The 16401-nt window shown below is 42.5% G+C and overlaps 1 protein-coding gene across 1 annotated transcript; it reads left to right on the forward strand.

The window, feature by feature from the left end:
- Positions 1 to 4793: 4793 nt before the first annotated feature.
- Positions 4794 to 11385, forward strand: LOC109912101 (60S acidic ribosomal protein P2). Its single transcript, XM_020511480.2, has 5 exons — positions 4794 to 4928; positions 6449 to 6572; positions 6662 to 6710; positions 10453 to 10539; positions 11272 to 11385. The coding sequence occupies exons 1-5, from the start codon at positions 4807 to 4809 to the stop codon at positions 11346 to 11348; spliced, it is 459 nt and encodes a 152-aa protein (XP_020367069.2). The 5' UTR covers positions 4794 to 4806; the 3' UTR covers positions 11349 to 11385.
- Positions 11386 to 16401: the final 5016 nt, after the last annotated feature.

Here is a 16401-nt window from a genome sequence, read left to right on the forward strand (position 1 = left end):
ATTTGCTACATTAATTACTTCACGATTAAATATAGTCAATTTGGAATGTCCCAGTGCATAACAGAAGCGAAAATGCATTAATTGTCAAAGATCATCTCATCGACCAACTTTCGTTTGGCCGTGCTAATCTCTCTCGCTTTCCTCGTGCTTTATCACAAAACTGAAGGAATTCTCCCCATTAAAGGCGCCATGTTAATGCAAGTTAACACTGAGCCAGCTTCTTTAGTTCCCCACCACCAAACTTGCTTTACTTTAAGCAGGGGATAACGACCCTTTAAGAAGTCTCGATGTTTTCATGTCCGGAAGTCAATGATATTTTAGACCCCACTGAAATAGTTACGCATACCTCAGCGTAAGATTACAATTATTTAAGAATGAATAGGCTTTTAAAAAAAAACACGAACTTCTCGAAAACAGACCAAGGCATTCGGCCTATATAGATTCGGGGCTAAGAAAGTAGAAGCTTTTCCTGGATACCTCGTCAACACAAATTCGCTCCGTGCAGAAGAATCAGTAGCGACTAGGCGATTTGCTAAAAGTTTTTTTTTCCGAAGTGAAACGGCTCTGGCTGGGTTAAAGCAGTGTCCGGGTGATCGCGGGATGTGGTTATACGGCTGTCTCACCAAAGTATTGGAAAGTTCCCGCGGGCTTATGCCTTCCCGCCTCACGACAGTGTCTCAATGAATGGGAGTTACTATGTTGCAAAGTTCCAAGTATAGAATGTTGCGACTTTCCGGCGTTCCATCGCTAGAATGTTAAGATAGTACAAACGTTCCACAGCGGCTAGAATACCTTTGCTCCAGAGCTCACTCCCCTTGTCACGGTGGTTGAACTTAAGGTTTCACTGGCCCTCCCACTGTCGCGCTTCCTTGTCTGAGCTGCAAACTCTCCCCACCGTGTAGTGCACCTGAGCTCTCTGAGTAACAAGATGGTAAGTCACCGAGCCTTCAAACCCAGATCCATGAGTTCTCGCGCCATAAGCTTAGCAAATGGCGCCTGAACGAGCTAGAGTTCTTGGTAAATCTGTTGCTTTTATGTTTGTGTATATCAAGTAAGAGAACCAGACCCGGTCGTTCTGAAATTGCTACGTAGGTTGCGTGTGCGCTTGAGCTTCTGCAACTGGCTATAGGGTTAGGGATCACCAGCTGCAAGAATGGGTTAAAATGAATGGCACTTTATCAGTCAAAAGGGATACAATAGGCTGAATGAACTCTTAAGTATGCAGTAAACTTTGCATATTAAGCTTCACTGATTAACAAACTTGTAAATAATAAGTTTGACTCAGTAATTTGCCGGCCTAATATTCTTTTCGGTCAGCTACCAAAAGACATAGGAGTGAGTGCAGTTGTAACTGCCTTACGCTCAGGCAGCTACCCGGTGTAAATTGTGGCTTTGCAGTTAGTGATAAGGTGCAAAGCTACTCCAATTAAGTGACCCAGGACTGTCCCATATTAAGTCGGGGGGCCATGTGCAGCAGAATCATAATCGTGTGAGGCATGCAGTTCTGTTTTAAAGGCATCTTATCACTGGCCCAGTAGCAGAGATCTCTGACTTCAAATCCCTGTGGACAGCACTCAAAACATATGCTTTCTTGCTCCATCGGTGGAAGATGAGGGATAACTGACGGTGACCACGAGTCCCAGACCATAGAAGAAGTTACACTTACCCACTCACTAAGATGTACTGCGGGAGGATTTCATTTCTTGATTCTCGCATCTTCGAAACTGTAAATTAAACGAGCAACCTTTGAAGGCTGCTCTTTTTATACAAAAAGTACTAGTAACTGACAGAAATTGAACATATGCATGGTAATTTAGCACTGGCTAATGTATAGCTTTGTCTACCAGTGGTTATTGTATCACTGCTTCATGGGCACCTCTTTGGATCACCTATATGAATCACATTAGAAACATTCCATCTTTGGAATCTGTGGTGACATCAGTTGATAGGGCAATCTCCAGCACAGGAATTCTGGCAAAGTACCGCATACCTGGCATTGAGAGCATGCTCAAAGCTCAGCTTTCCTTCATTATTCTTGTTTCCATGGACAATTTACAGCTAGCTGAGCACAGAAACCTGCATCACCAAACATTCCACATTTTCATGTAATGACAATCTGAAAGCCAACCTTTAGTTTGCAAACTGTATTCCAAGGTGTGTGTGTGTGTGTGTTTTGGGGGTGGGTTGGAGGGAAGATAGGGGAGAGAACAAATTTGATCTGACTCAAATAGGGAAGTCACTGTCATTGAGTGATTTTGATATTTGAAAATGAACTCATGTGTTCAAGATAAGCAAGTACAGCTCAAAGACAATATCTCCACCATTCCCTCCAACACAAATGTCATATGCAATACTTGCAATTGGTTATGCAAGTTGAGACTTGAAATCAAAACAAAGTGCTGGAGAAACTCAGCAGATTTGGCAGCATCTGTGGAGAGAGAAACTGTTAGGTTCTAGTCCAATGAGTCTTCTCTTGAGATTCAAGACTTGACGTGTCTTTTTGCAAGATGTTATGATCTAAATGGCAAACCAGTCAATTTTTTTTAACTTGCTGAACATCCATCATTGTACGTATCCATCAATTGTATATTCACTCTAAAAAGATTTTTTAACATGGCTGGAACTTGAGCAGGTTTATAGACTACTTGCCTTCTGTGGCAATAAGCTTTTTTTATTCATTCACAAGATGAGGGTGTCACTGGCTAGGCAGCACTTTTGCCCATCCCTAATTGCCCAGAGGGCAGTCGAGTCAACCACATTGCTGTGGGTCTGGAGTCGCATGTAGGCCAGACTAGGTAAGGATGGTCATTTCCTTCCCTAAAGGGCATTAGTGAACCAGATGGGTTTTTCCTGACAATCAACAATGGATTCATGGTCATCATTAGATTCTTAATTCCACCATCTGCCGTGGCGGGATTTAAACCTTGGTCCCCAGAATGTTATCCAGGTCTCTGGATTTACAGTCCAGCGATAATACCACTAGGCCATTGCCTCCCCCTTGATATAATTTGATATTCCACACTACTACTATATTGCAATCCAGAAGCTAAATGCCTATTGAAACTAATCTGGTGAAATGGCAGAACACTTGCCTTTAGTTTCTGTCAACATGATTTAAATTGAAGTATAAGAAAGTAAGCTTTTTTGATTGTTTTATTTGAGTTTGTTATTATAGTGAGCAAATATTGAGATGATTCAGCTTTATATTATTAAGCAATAAAGTGCTCACAGCATTCTCACTTGTCAAACCAACTGACAGGCTACGACATTACAAACAAGCTATTCTTGATGCTTCTGATTTTAATGCATGAAATCTGCAGGAAAATGTTTTTAAAATGCAAATTTGCTTGATACTTGAAATTTGGATAGAAAATGAAAATACCATACATTACCAGTTAGCCTGAAGTTAAGTCACTGTGTCTTTTATGTACATAAACTGCTAAAGTGAATGTCACATGGTACTTAACCTAACAGGGACCTGAGCAAACCGTTCATCATTGCTACTGTGGAGTGACTGGTGAATTGCCTTACTAGCTGTGGTGGATGATAGTTTTGGCCAGAAGGAAGCTACAGGCATGTTATTATCAATTGGACTCTGCAGTACGATATGTGGAATCAGGGTTAGAGCAAGTTACTAGGCATATATGCAGGTCAGGCTTGCTATTAACCCGTGAAAACTTATGATTTCTGGTTTAACAGCTGCGGTGGCAGGAATAGTTCACAACTTTCACAATTCTCACATCAGACTCCTGCACAAGGAAAGACTCCATCATGTACTATGGGTATGGAGGATGGAAAAGTGAACTAATTTCCCAAGATATTACTTTGATTAGCGTGGCTCGTAATGTATATGTTTTAACTTAGTGTTTCCATTTACATTATATTGAACTTCTGAGCACTGTACTCCTAAAGTTGGCAGATGAGAAATCTGGAATGTTTCCACGGTAATTCTGTGAACTCTTTTCTTAAAACAAATACATTCCTGGCAATTCATGGCATGGTGACAGGATGGTTCTGGGCATAATTAGCTCTATAGGGCTATTTAAATTTTGTTACTTTGCGTCACAGTGTAAGTTGTATATTACAATGTCCACTATTATAATAACATGGATTACATTTCATAAACCTGGAGATGTCGGAGTGAAATATGGATATCAATGTGGTTAGCGGTTTAACTATAAGGAGGGCATATTGTTCAAGATGCAAACTTGGTTTGGTAGGCAAAACCTCTACACAGAGTTGAGGTGTCGAAAGACTCTGTAGCTCACAATCCTTCTCTTGAGACAATCTTCATAGCAAGTCATAAACAATGAAAGTAAGTTAAGAATAATGGCCAATTTGCACTTTTTACCAGTTTCCTACCAATCCTAAAAGGAATCTTCCTGGTTAAAAATATTCAGGTTCATGTATTTTGTGTTAAGTATGGGTTTATGATATATTGGTTTTAATAGAGCTCCGCATAAGATTGAACGTGTGACTATCATGGACACCATAGTAATATTTTTATATCTATCAGCCGCAGTGAAAGGTTTCTGAAGTTTCTATTTGCACTGAGACAGGAAAATCAAAAAGTATCCTTCTGCTCTCAGTCCTACAGAGAGATACCAAGTACATGTTTACAATAACTTACTGCAGTCCTATTGCTACAATGAAAGATTCCAGAAGCTGGTTTCTCTCTCATCCTCACTGCAGCCTGACAAAGCTTACGAGAACTTGTGACCAATGAGATGGAGGGTTATTCACACGGCTGTCCCATTGGCCCGGGCCTGGCTCAGCGCATCCAATGATATTGGAGCGTGCCGGCGCATGTCCTTTATGTCCGAGAGTCAGGACGAGGCTCGCTCTTTTAGCGTCCGGCGCCCAGTGCGTGAGGAGATACCAGAGGCTAGGCCTGCTCCGCTTCCCAACCGCCTCACCCAGCCCGCCAGGTGAGTTCGCCGCATTTCTCCGGCCCCCTTTATCGTACCGGACCAGGGGCTCTAGCGGCAGCCGTGTTTTTTTCTTTCTTCCCGGGCCGAGGCCTTGTTGACGGAGGGCTACCGAGGACCGAAGGGAAAAGGGGGATCGGCCGGAAGTGGAGGCCGCGCGGTCTCCACGTGCCCACGGGCCTGCTCGATTGTGACGCTGCCGCGTTCGCTTTCCGAATGTTGGCAGCGCCCGCGTTCCACAGGGCCGGCTCCAGGCACTGTTCCCTGCAAAAGCACCTTCCCAGTAGCAGCCTCCCCTTTGCAGACTATCCCCTCTCGCCTCGATAGGTGCTCACTCATGTAAAGTAGCTTTCCGTTCGGGGCAGCTTAAAAGTGTTCGGGTCGAGTTGGTGGCTATTGCAAGATGTTCTTCAAGTTGTAAAGCCGCACGCTTGCTACTCTCCATCCACAATTTCTTAGGTATGTCAAGAAATTTGACTTTTGCCAACACGTGACGGATTGCTCAGTGACTTGAATACCTGTTTGTAATTGGAGCTGTGGGCTGGAGACCAATGAAGCAGATCACGTAATTTACAACAAAATGAGCAGCTTTTTAACACGCTGCTAGGGAACCATTTTACACGTCCGCGTGTACAATGTGAAAATGCTTGTTAGGCTTATTACGCTTAGTATTTTCCTCCCTGTGCCTCTTCCACCTCAACTGTTCAGCAAATCATGCCTAGCCATTTCTCTCTGTTTTGTGGGATGAGGTTAAAAACAAGTCCCTGATTACATTCTCTGATTTATTCTAATGATGTTATTTAATGGATTTCTTAGGTTCGAGCACTAATTCACCTGTATTAACTTTTTAACCTTTGGTAGTGGCAGCTTAATGTTGCCTGATGCTCACTGAGTAAATAAGTATAAATTGAGAGGAGGAAACAATTTGAGCAGGCTTCAGTGCTTCGGTATCTAAATGGGAAAAATTCACCCATCTGGCCAGATTTATCCTGCTTTTGTGACATCTTAGCACTGGCTGAGTTGTTGGCAAATTCTTGTGGCATTGGTTACCAGTGCAAGTCAGTTACACAGCCAGTGGAATTCTCTCATGCCTTAATGTGATTTTGAATTTAATGTAGATGACCCATCAGCAAAACTGACATTGGGCATGAATTGTTGAGCATACACTCATCTGAGAAGAAAGATGATGCCTAAGGTCTCACTAACTATTTGTGTATTGCAGAATTTTGTCACAGTGCCTGTTTCTGGAAATGTGTAGGAGCCCAGTACGCTTTCCTGTATGTCGAGGTCAACTAGTGGTTATGGAGTTGGGTCCTAGTGCTGTCTGGCCAAGGGAGAGAGTTGGGGCATAAAAGAAAAATTGAACTAGTGAATAGATGAAAGTTCCTTTAAAACGGCTAAACTGTGGAAACCAAAATGGAAAAAGAAACCAGGAGTTTGTGCTCTTTGCAGAAATCAAACACTTTTTTCAAAGAATTTTTATACACAAGTATAATTGAAGCTAAATTCTTCCTTTTTAGAATGCGTTACGTCGCAGCTTACCTCCTTGCTGTATTGGGTGGAAACGCCTCCCCATCTTCAAAGGACATCAAGAAGATTTTAGACAGTGTTGGTATTGAAGCTGATGATGAGCGACTGAATAAGGTATTGTACCTTTCTGAATACGTGCATGCTGAAATTGGCTGCATTTCCTCTTTTCTAGTGATGTTAATAGTATTCTAATTGAATTTCAGGTCATCAGTGAGCTGAAAGGCAAGAATGTAGATGATGTCATCACTGCTGGTAAGTAGCCTTGTTTAACATGTGGATCTTACCAAAGTAGATTCATTATCATTGTCGTGGAGGTAATGTCAGAGAGTTTGCTAAGTAAGTACATAACTTTTTTACCAAGGTGAAAAACAACACAACAAATATAATCCCTGTGTCACTAGTGAAAGTGTAAGTGCAGTCTCAACATTACTGAACCAGGGGGCTCTTTGCTGCCCTGCTGTAACTTGATTAAAGTTCGAGTAAAGGTAACATTTCAAATTCAACTTGTGGCCAATCCATTTCTCCAGTCACTTGCTCTGCTTGTTGATCTCATTTTGGAAATGCTAAAAATTAAAATTCTCGTATTTTGAGAATTGTGTCCTGAACTATCCCTAACAGTTACCACCTCTAGTCCAAACACTCAACAAGATCTTTGTGTTCCTTCAATTCTAACAGCTTGTGCAACTCCAATTTCCATCATTCCACCGTTGATGACTGTGTTAACAGCTGCCAGGGCCTTAAATCTCGCTTTTTTTTTAAACCTCTTGACCTTTTTTAAGCTATTTCTTAAAAGTTACTTGTCCTTCTATTTTTGTGATCTGTTGTCTGACACATTAATGGAAGCTGGTGTTCTTACGGACGTAAAGGTGCCAGGATTTGGTAGAACTCCTAGCTCAGCTCGTAGTCTGAATTTGCAATCTTCTGAATTTCGCTCCACGGACTTTGAGAAGGGAACGATTTGAAAGGGGCCTGAGGGGTAACTTTTTCACAGAGGGTGTATGTGAATGGAAGGAGCTGCGAGGAAATGGAAGAGGCAGGTACAATTACAACATTTAACAAACATTTTTATGGGTACACGAATAGGAAAAGTTTAGAGGAATATGGGCCAAACATGGGCAAATGGGAGTAGATCAGTTTGTAATACCTGGTCAGCATAGACAAATAGGACTGATGGGTCTATTTCTGTGCTGTATGGCTCTAACAGCTTTGATTTATGACATTTTTATGCAGAAAGTACAACAATTGAAAGGATATACCCCACAATACTTTATCCCTATTCCAAAGCATACTGTCATAACTTTGTCAGGGTACTTGATACTAACAGTGAAGAATAGGTTATTCTTCACATAACTGATCAGTACACTTAAAAACTGGAAATCTAGAGAGCATATGGTATGGTTTGTAGGGCTTGATATTATGCTAGAAAGAGCATAGTGCAAGTTAAGGAGAATATAGCAAGAGGAGCTGATTTTTGAGTACTAATGCCAAATTAAGCTGTATTCAATGCAAAGTCCATTTGTTGTTGGTGTACCCAGAGGTGATAATGAAATGGAAGTCACCAAGGTCTTGGTTGTCACAAATAGTAAAGAGATGGATCTTTTCACCCAGGAAGTGAGGTTGAAATTGTTACCACAATTGCACCAGCTATCTAGTGTGATCTTTGAGTGAGGGCTTTGTGTCAGAGGGCCTAAAATTTTGAAATATGATCCTGCCTGATTGCTGTGCCATGATGGAGGATGTTGGCTAGAATGCTGTTTGTGTGGGGATAAAGTTAAACTCACTTGATACTGCACCTCATAGACTTGTTTGCAAAATTGACACCTGAGGGATTGAAGACATGCTGGAATTAAGGGTGCAAAGTTTTTGATCTAACAAAAGCTCAGTGTAAGTGTAAAGTTTTCAGACTTGGGGGAGGGCTTCAATGTTGCTCCTTCAAGGTTGAGTTGTTTACAAACAGTTGAAGTATTTGGGTTACTTTCTGTTAAACTTCAACTGAGAATTAGATACAATGGTCAGCCTTGGTTTAGTGGTGTATTCTGGATTCAGGTGTAGATTAAGCCCCAGAGTTAAGCATGCTATTGCGGCTGAAATACTAATAGATGTAATGCATCTCTCAAAAGATGTTAACCAAGGCTGTATCTGTCCCCTTGGATGGGCACAGATCCTGTAGCAATAGTCAGAGACCTGGGGGAATTCCCTTGGCATCCTCAGCCAGTATCTGTAGAATGCATTATTTGATCGACAGCGTAGTATGATTTTTGGGCCTCTGTTTGTTTTCTTTGTTACAATCGTGACAACACTTTTTGGTGTTTCATTGGTTGTGGAGCAATAGTTTGCTTCTGAGATTATTTGTTAGTTGGTATAATTCATGGCTTTTGTTGACTGCCCTGTTTATGGGTGCACCCCTACATCAACACTGGGTTTATTTCCCTTGAATGTCATTGTGCTTATATTGCTAGTCATGCATAATTATTCTTAACATAGAATCACAGAATCCCTACAGTATGGAAACAGGCCCTTTGGCCCAACAAGTCCACACTGACTCTTAGAGCATCCCACGTAGCCCCATCCCCCTGTAACCCACCTAATCTACACTGCCCTCAACACAATGGGCAATTTTTCATGGCCAGTCCACCAAGCCTGCATGTTTTTGGACTGTGGGAGGAAACCCACGCAGACATGGGGAGAATGTGCAAACTCCACACAGACAGTCACCCAAGGGTAGAATCAAACCTGGGCCCCTGGTGCTGAGGCAGCAGTGCTAACCACTGAGCCACCATGCCATCTCATATTTGATCAGAAAGTGCCTTTCACAACCTCAGGACATCACTAATTTCTTCACAGACAGCCAAGGTCGGTCACTAGTGTAGTAAAGTAGTTAGTTTGCATGTAACAAGGTCTCCCAAATGGAAGTGAAAATGGCCTGATGGTCTGTTTTTCCTCTGCTATTAGGAAGATGGCCGTTGGTTAAACACATGGGGAAAACACACTTTGTGTCGTGGGATCTTTTCATGCTCACATGGCAGGGGATAGAATGGAGCCTGGTTAAATCTTTCTTCCAAAACACAGCACACCAGTTATGTTTATGTCCTGTCTTAGAAGCAAGTATGCTACTGTTGTGCCCAGGCTTACATGATGCTCAGTTTTAATGTTTGGACAAGTGTTCTTTTGATTTATAATTTTGCTGGAAGATTCCAGTTCATTGTGTAATAAGAATATGAAACAGGACAGTTGGGATGAGATGTGCAAGGGGAATAATGGAAATCTGATGAGATATTTGAATTCTTTACCTAGAAGATAGGTGCTGCAAATCCATAATGGAATTAAACATGATGTTTGATATAAAACTGCAAAGGGGGAGAAATCTGTTCCCTAGAACTTTAATGTTAAGCCAAAAATAAAAAAAAAAACTTGCCAAATAAGAGTAGGAGTAGGTACATGAAGCAAGCTCTAAATTTCAGTATTGTGGCTCCAATTCACTTTCCCACTCTGTTTTGAGTATACTCATCAGATGAGCATCCACAACTCTCTGGAATTGAGAATTCCAAACATTTGTGATCTTTGGGGTGAAGAATTTCTCCTCTCAGTCCTACTTGGATAAAGCCTTGTTTTATAGCTATGGCTATCTTGAAATGTCAGAATGGAAAAAGCCCTCTCAGCCAAAGCCTAATTTCCGGATGTTTCCTTTCATTCTTCTCTGTTCTCTAGGGCATATAGGACAGTTCTATTATTCCTGCCCAACCACAGATGTGAAAACTGCAATTTCCTATTTGCTTCCATCCAGAGAAACTACCTGTAACACAACTGTCCCCACTCCCAACTCCTTTTTAATGTTGCTTCTCCCTAGTTTCTTTCTCTATCCCACTGTATGTTGGGTTGTGGGAGCAAGCTTATCTTTGTGGGGCTGTGTTGGAAATGTAGCTTTTGGTGTCTCTGGTAGTGGGGGGTATAAAGTGTACCGCAGTGTTGTGTTAACTAATTAATTTATGTTTAGGCAATGCCAAACTTGCAAGTGTCCCAGCTGGTGGGGTTGCAACTGCTGCTGCCACCGTTGGTGCTGCTCCAGCTGCAGCGGCTGTTGGTAAGTGCTCATTGTCTTGTTGTTTGGGTAGTCTTACCTACTTCTGCCGGTTTGTATAGAGGATTGGGATTCGAAATGCAAGTGTGCAGTGGAATTTCATGCACTAGTTAACACAGCTGGCAGAACAGTGTGGGAAATGCCATGGGTGTATTAACAGGATTTTGTTCATCTTTGAGTGTGATATTTTGGAGTGGGGCTTGCTTTACTTTTGGATCTTTTAAATAAGAAAAATGCTGTGTGGGGACTCTCAATGTTAATATTTAAATATTGTCATCCTTATCCTGATACATAGTGCATGGTTGGTATGGGTTTACAAGTTTAGTGTCAGCCTGTTTTGACAAGTATCAGCATTGCCACTTTTGGGTCTGGTTGGGTACCAGCAGCATTTGATAAATTTGCTCACTTTGACAATGCTAAGTATTGTTGTGCACTGTTGTGAATTGTTTGTAACACTCACTTACAGTTAGGAATTGGAGACACTTCAGAATAGCCATTTGAGATGTTGGAGTGACTCAGTGGTAACTGATACCACTGCAGCATGTTAGTTGGCCCTAAAAGGCAATGCTGAGCTGATTACCAAGTTTGTAGTGAGTTACTTCCAAAACATTCAATCATTATTTGAACTGAAGTTTGTTTGTTTTTTCGTTGCTTTATGCTTGAGTATTCAATCTGACACATAATCACATTGAAATGAACAGCTTGGTTTTAACTGTCTAATTTTGTTTTGATCAGCTGAAGAAAAGAAGGAAGAGAAGAAAGAAGAATCTGAAGAATCAGATGATGACATGGGCTTTGGTCTCTTTGACTAGATTCAAAACTCTTAAAATAAACTTTTCTGTATTCTAATGGATGGTTGTTTGTAAAGTGATATTTAATATGGGATTATGTGCAAACCAGCAAGCAAGCAATAAAGCACAAATAGAACACTGATGTGCTCAAGCTTATTGGACAGAGTTGCCACATGGTAGGGTTTGTGTGCAGCCCCAGAAACTAAATGAGGGTTGAAGGTGACTTCAGGGGAATATTGGCTATCCAAAGAAGCTGTTCCCCTTGTCCCACTTCCTTCGCTGTTTCTTTATTTTCCAAATCAGAGGAGGGATCTAAAACCAGAAACATGAGCCCATGTATTTGCTCGACATGCACTGCCTATAATTTCACCATTTGAGTCTCAATGGTCTATTATTGGAGAACTGTGTGTACCAGGATTGAGGTCTATAAATCTGATTTTATGCTTAATTTTTATTCAATTGTGTTGATCATGACTGGGCAGCATGAATGGGATATTGTAGTTGGCTCCAGTATCACTTTTGGTTTTCGTGACTAGTATTGATAATTGAGAGAGAACCTGGCTTTGTGGAGCTGTTAATTGGAGTACTATTTTAAAAATCTCCTGCCAGGTTCTCAAAGAAAGCTTCATTGAGATGAAGTAACTAAAGGTTGCTGCTTTTTAAGAATTTCCCTGCGTTCTGCACCTTGTTCCAACAGCGAATGAAGATAGGAATCATGAACTTTGTTTGGAGTGCTCAAAATAAGCACAGGGCTGCTGCAGCCCAAGCAGTAGCATATGAACATGTGTTGCTTTTTAAAGATGAAAGTTTGAAATAATGCAAAATGAAAGTATTGGATTGGCTGTGTATGAAGGTGGCAGTTTGCTTCACTTTCGAAGGTGATGAGGGCTTGTATTTGTGCGTGTGATCACACTGAAAATAGTGAAATCCCTGTATAATGATTTTTATTTTGTACAATGGGATTGTTCCCTTAAAGAAAAGTCCTGTTCAAGACTGACCAAATGGTCAATTTAGGTGGAATTCACAAGTGCCTTGCTCAGTCTTCTGGGATCTCGGTGTACGTTGTACAGATACACAGCACATGGGTTGTGTGCCTGAGTGAAGTGAAATTCAGTAAATTTCAATTAGGAGATTTCTGTGGAGCAGTAGCACTGACATTGTGCCAGGTCTTCTGGGAGTGCTCCTTTGTCCTCAGTTGATGGTAATACTCAACAAGAAAGATTTTGAGGTTGAAACTGCCTGAAAGATGAACTTTTATTTTTGCAGTTTGATTACTGTGGTTCAGTGATTAGCGTTACAACTACTCAATGTATTCTTTAACAATTATGTATTACCTGTGCAAAATACTATAAAGCTCTGGATATGACAGTTTTTAAAAGATCTTCAATTACAAAAATAATTCAGTCTTTTTTCTTAAAACATCCTTTATGGACACTTAACTCCAGTCAAGTATCACTTGTACATTCATTCTTTAATTCCATATTTAATGAATGAGGCTGTGTGTTCCCTTTTTTGGTGACTTTCAGTATTTTCACTATGTATGCTTCACTCCCTCACTACTTGAGACATGTACACTGTCCAAATGACTTTCTGCCTAAATCTTGAAAAGTGATGTCTTTTGAATATTGTTCTAAGAATGCTAAAAAGCTAAAGATTACTTCGCAGCCTGAAGACTTCTGCAAAAGTCAGCTTTTTGCTGGTGTATTTTTCTGATTTTTGAGTGGCCCTAAGTCATCTCTTTTCCTGCATGTTGTAAAGGTTCAATTTTGTGAACAATTCACTTAACTTCCCAGGTTGCTAATCAAACTATTTAACTTGAGTCAATACTTCAAAAAACTGACTTTTAAGTTCACTGGCCCAAATAACATGCTGACCCTTATTAAGTAGCCTTCCTCTCAAACTAAAACTTAGATCTATAAATTGGGTAAAGATAAGTTTCCCAATGGCTATAATATACTGCAAACCTGGATCAGAGTTCATGGAGTTATTTTGTATCTTTGGATTTATGGTGAGAACTTGTTTTGAAGGTGTAAGTATTGGAGTTAAGTGTGGAGCTGGAGGAACCAGGCCAGGCAGCACGAGAGGAACAAGAAAGCTGACATTTTACGTTGGCTCCCTTCAGAAATGGGGGAGGGGGAAGGGAGCTCTGAAATAAAGGGGTGGGGCTGGGGAAAGTAGGTGGCATAGTGATAGGTGAGTGCTGGTGGGGATCGGTCATTGAGGTGGGAGGAGCAGACAGGTTGTGTCAGGTCAAGGAGGTGGGGCTGAGGGAAAATTGGTCATGGGATGAGGCCCATGAGGAGATTGGACAGTTCATCAACTTTACTAACACCTTTCACCCCAACCTCGAGTTCACCTGGACTATCTGATACCTCTCTCCTTCCTAGACCCCCTCTATCTCCACTTCTGGTGACTGCCTCAACCGATATCTATTTCAAGCCCATGGACTCCCACAGCTACCTAGACTACATCTCCTCTCAGCCACCTTCCTGCGAGAATGCAAACCCCGACTTCCAATTTCTCCGCCGTGTCTGCTCCCAAGGTGGGGCACTGTACTCCCAAACATCCCAGATGTCCTCTTGTTTAAAGGACCGCAACCTCCCCCTTCAGTGGTCGAAAGTACTCTTGACCGCATCTCTTGCATTTCCTGCACCTCCCCTCCCTGTAACAAAAACAAAGACAGACTCCCCCTTCTCCTCACATATCATCCCACTCCCTCCAGATTCAACATATCATTCTCCGCTACCTACAATTTGACCCCATAATCGAGGATATATTTCCCTCCCCACCCCTATCTGTTTTCCATAGGGACCGCTCTCTCCACGACTCCCTCGTCCGCTCCCCAGCACCTTTCCCTGCAAGCGCTGGAAGTGCTATACCTGCCCCTACACATTCCACCTCCATCCCAGGACCCAAAAACACCTTCCACATTTAACAGATGTTCACCTGCACATCCGCTAATGTGGTCTATTGTATCCGCTGTTCGCGATGTGGCCTCCTGTACATCGGGGAGACCAAGCGGGGGCTCAGAGACCGCTTTGTGGAGTACCTACACTCGGTTCACGACAAACGACAACACCTCCCAGTCGCTAACCACTTTAACTCCCCCTCCCACTGCCTGGGTGACATGTCCATCCTGGGCCTCCTCCAGTGTCACAATGACGCCACCCGGGAACTGGAGGAACAGCACCTCATGTTCTTCCTTGGGAGCCGATGACCCAATGGCCTCAATGTGGACTTTACTAGTTTCAAAATCCCCGCCCCGCCTCATCCCATGAGCAACCCTCCCTCTCACCCCCACCTCCCTGACCTGACACAACCTGTCCATCTTGTCTCCCACCTATCCACTCTTCCCACCTCACTGACCGATCCCCAACTGCCTACCTGCACTCACCTATCACCATCCCACCTGCCTTCTCCAGCCCCACCCCTTCTCTTTCTCTTTATTTCAGAGCTCCCTTCCCCATCCCCCATTTCTGAAGAAGGGTCCTGACTCAAGACATCAGCTTTTTTGTTCCTCTGATGCTGCCTGGCCTGCTGCGTTCCTCCAGCTCCACACTGTTATATCTGATTCTAGCATCGGCAGTTCTTGCTATCTCCTGAGTAAGTATTGGAGAGTTTGCTGAATGCTAACTGCAGCCTTGCAGACTGGTAGCTAATTCCTTTGCTCTCTTTATCTCTCATGCTATCTTTCCCTAATTTCCTACAGGTCCTTTTTTTCTGTTTGGAAGACTTGTGTAAACTTGGCATGCTATCTGAATTTTGCAAGGCAGCCTTGAAACGTTCTGAGGAAGGCTCACCGGACCCGAAACGTTAACTCTGTTTTCTCCTTCACAGATGCTGCCAGAACTGCTGAGCTTTTCCAGCAACTTTGTTTATGTTCTTGAAACGTTGATGCTTTTTTTGTGTTTACAACTGAATGAACTACTGTCGAGCCAAAGTTATGGGTCGCACAGCTAAGTGAAGGTGAAAGTAAAACTTCTTGTGAGTCACTGGCCGGTTTAATAATACCAAGTATTGTTGATATTAAAACAAAAAGTGCTGGAGGTAACAGGTCAGGCAGCATCCATGGAGAGGGAGAAAGGTAATGTTTTGATTTTAAATGACTTCAGAGCTGGTGAAGTGTTGAGGGGACAGTATTCATGCAATAGTAGGGGTGCTGGAGGAGAAAGCGTGTCTATTTTTCAGATTAAGTGATCGGAATGTGAGAATGTAAGAAACTTCGTGTCTAACTGCCAGACTGGAAGGAACACGGTCCCACTTGGTGGGGGTGTGGGGGTGGGGCGCGGTGGAGAGGGTGGCAGAGAATGTAGCCAGCAAGGGTAAAAGAAAAGGAAGGAATGGATTCACAATTTTAAGGTGTTGAACTTCATATCGAGCCCAGAAGGTTGTAAGCTGCCTAGTGTGAATGTGAGATATTGCTCCTCCAGTTTATGCTGTGATGTGCTGGGGCATTGCAGCAGGTGGAGGACAGTCACACGGGCATTCGAGAAAGATGCTGTGTTAAAATGGTGCAACACCTGCCCCTTCACCACCTCCCTGTTTGTCGTCCAAGGGCCTACACAGTCTTTCCAGGTGAAGCAGCATTTCACCTGTACTTCCTCCAACCTGGTGTATTTGCTGCACCCAATGTGGCCTACTCTACATTGGAGAAACTAAATGCAGACTGGGTAACTGCTTTGCAGAACACCTCCAGTCCATGCGCAAGCATGACCCTCGCCTGCCTTCCTGTAGCTGGTCATCTTTTTTTTTATTTCAGTTCAGATTCTAGCATCTGCAGTAATTGCTCCCATCTTGTTGATATTTCTTCGAGTCAGGGAATAACTTTTCTAATGTTCGGTCCCTCCACTACTGATGGACAATAGGACAAGGTGTAATGCAGAGATTCCCTAAAATTCTTTATACAACACTTTCCAAACCAATTACCATTGCCACCTAGAAGAACAAGAACATCAGACACACAGGACTTCCACTACTTACCAGTTCACTTCTAAGCCACTCACCATCCTGAAGTAGAAAAGTCCTGTCATTCCTTCAATCTTGCTGGGTCAAAATCCTGAAACTCCTAAACAGC

The sequence above is a fragment of the Rhincodon typus genome, chromosome 17, assembly GCF_021869965.1.
Source record: "Rhincodon typus isolate 14 chromosome 17, sRhiTyp1.1, whole genome shotgun sequence".
Classification (NCBI taxonomy): Eukaryota; Metazoa; Chordata; class Chondrichthyes; order Orectolobiformes; family Rhincodontidae; genus Rhincodon; species Rhincodon typus.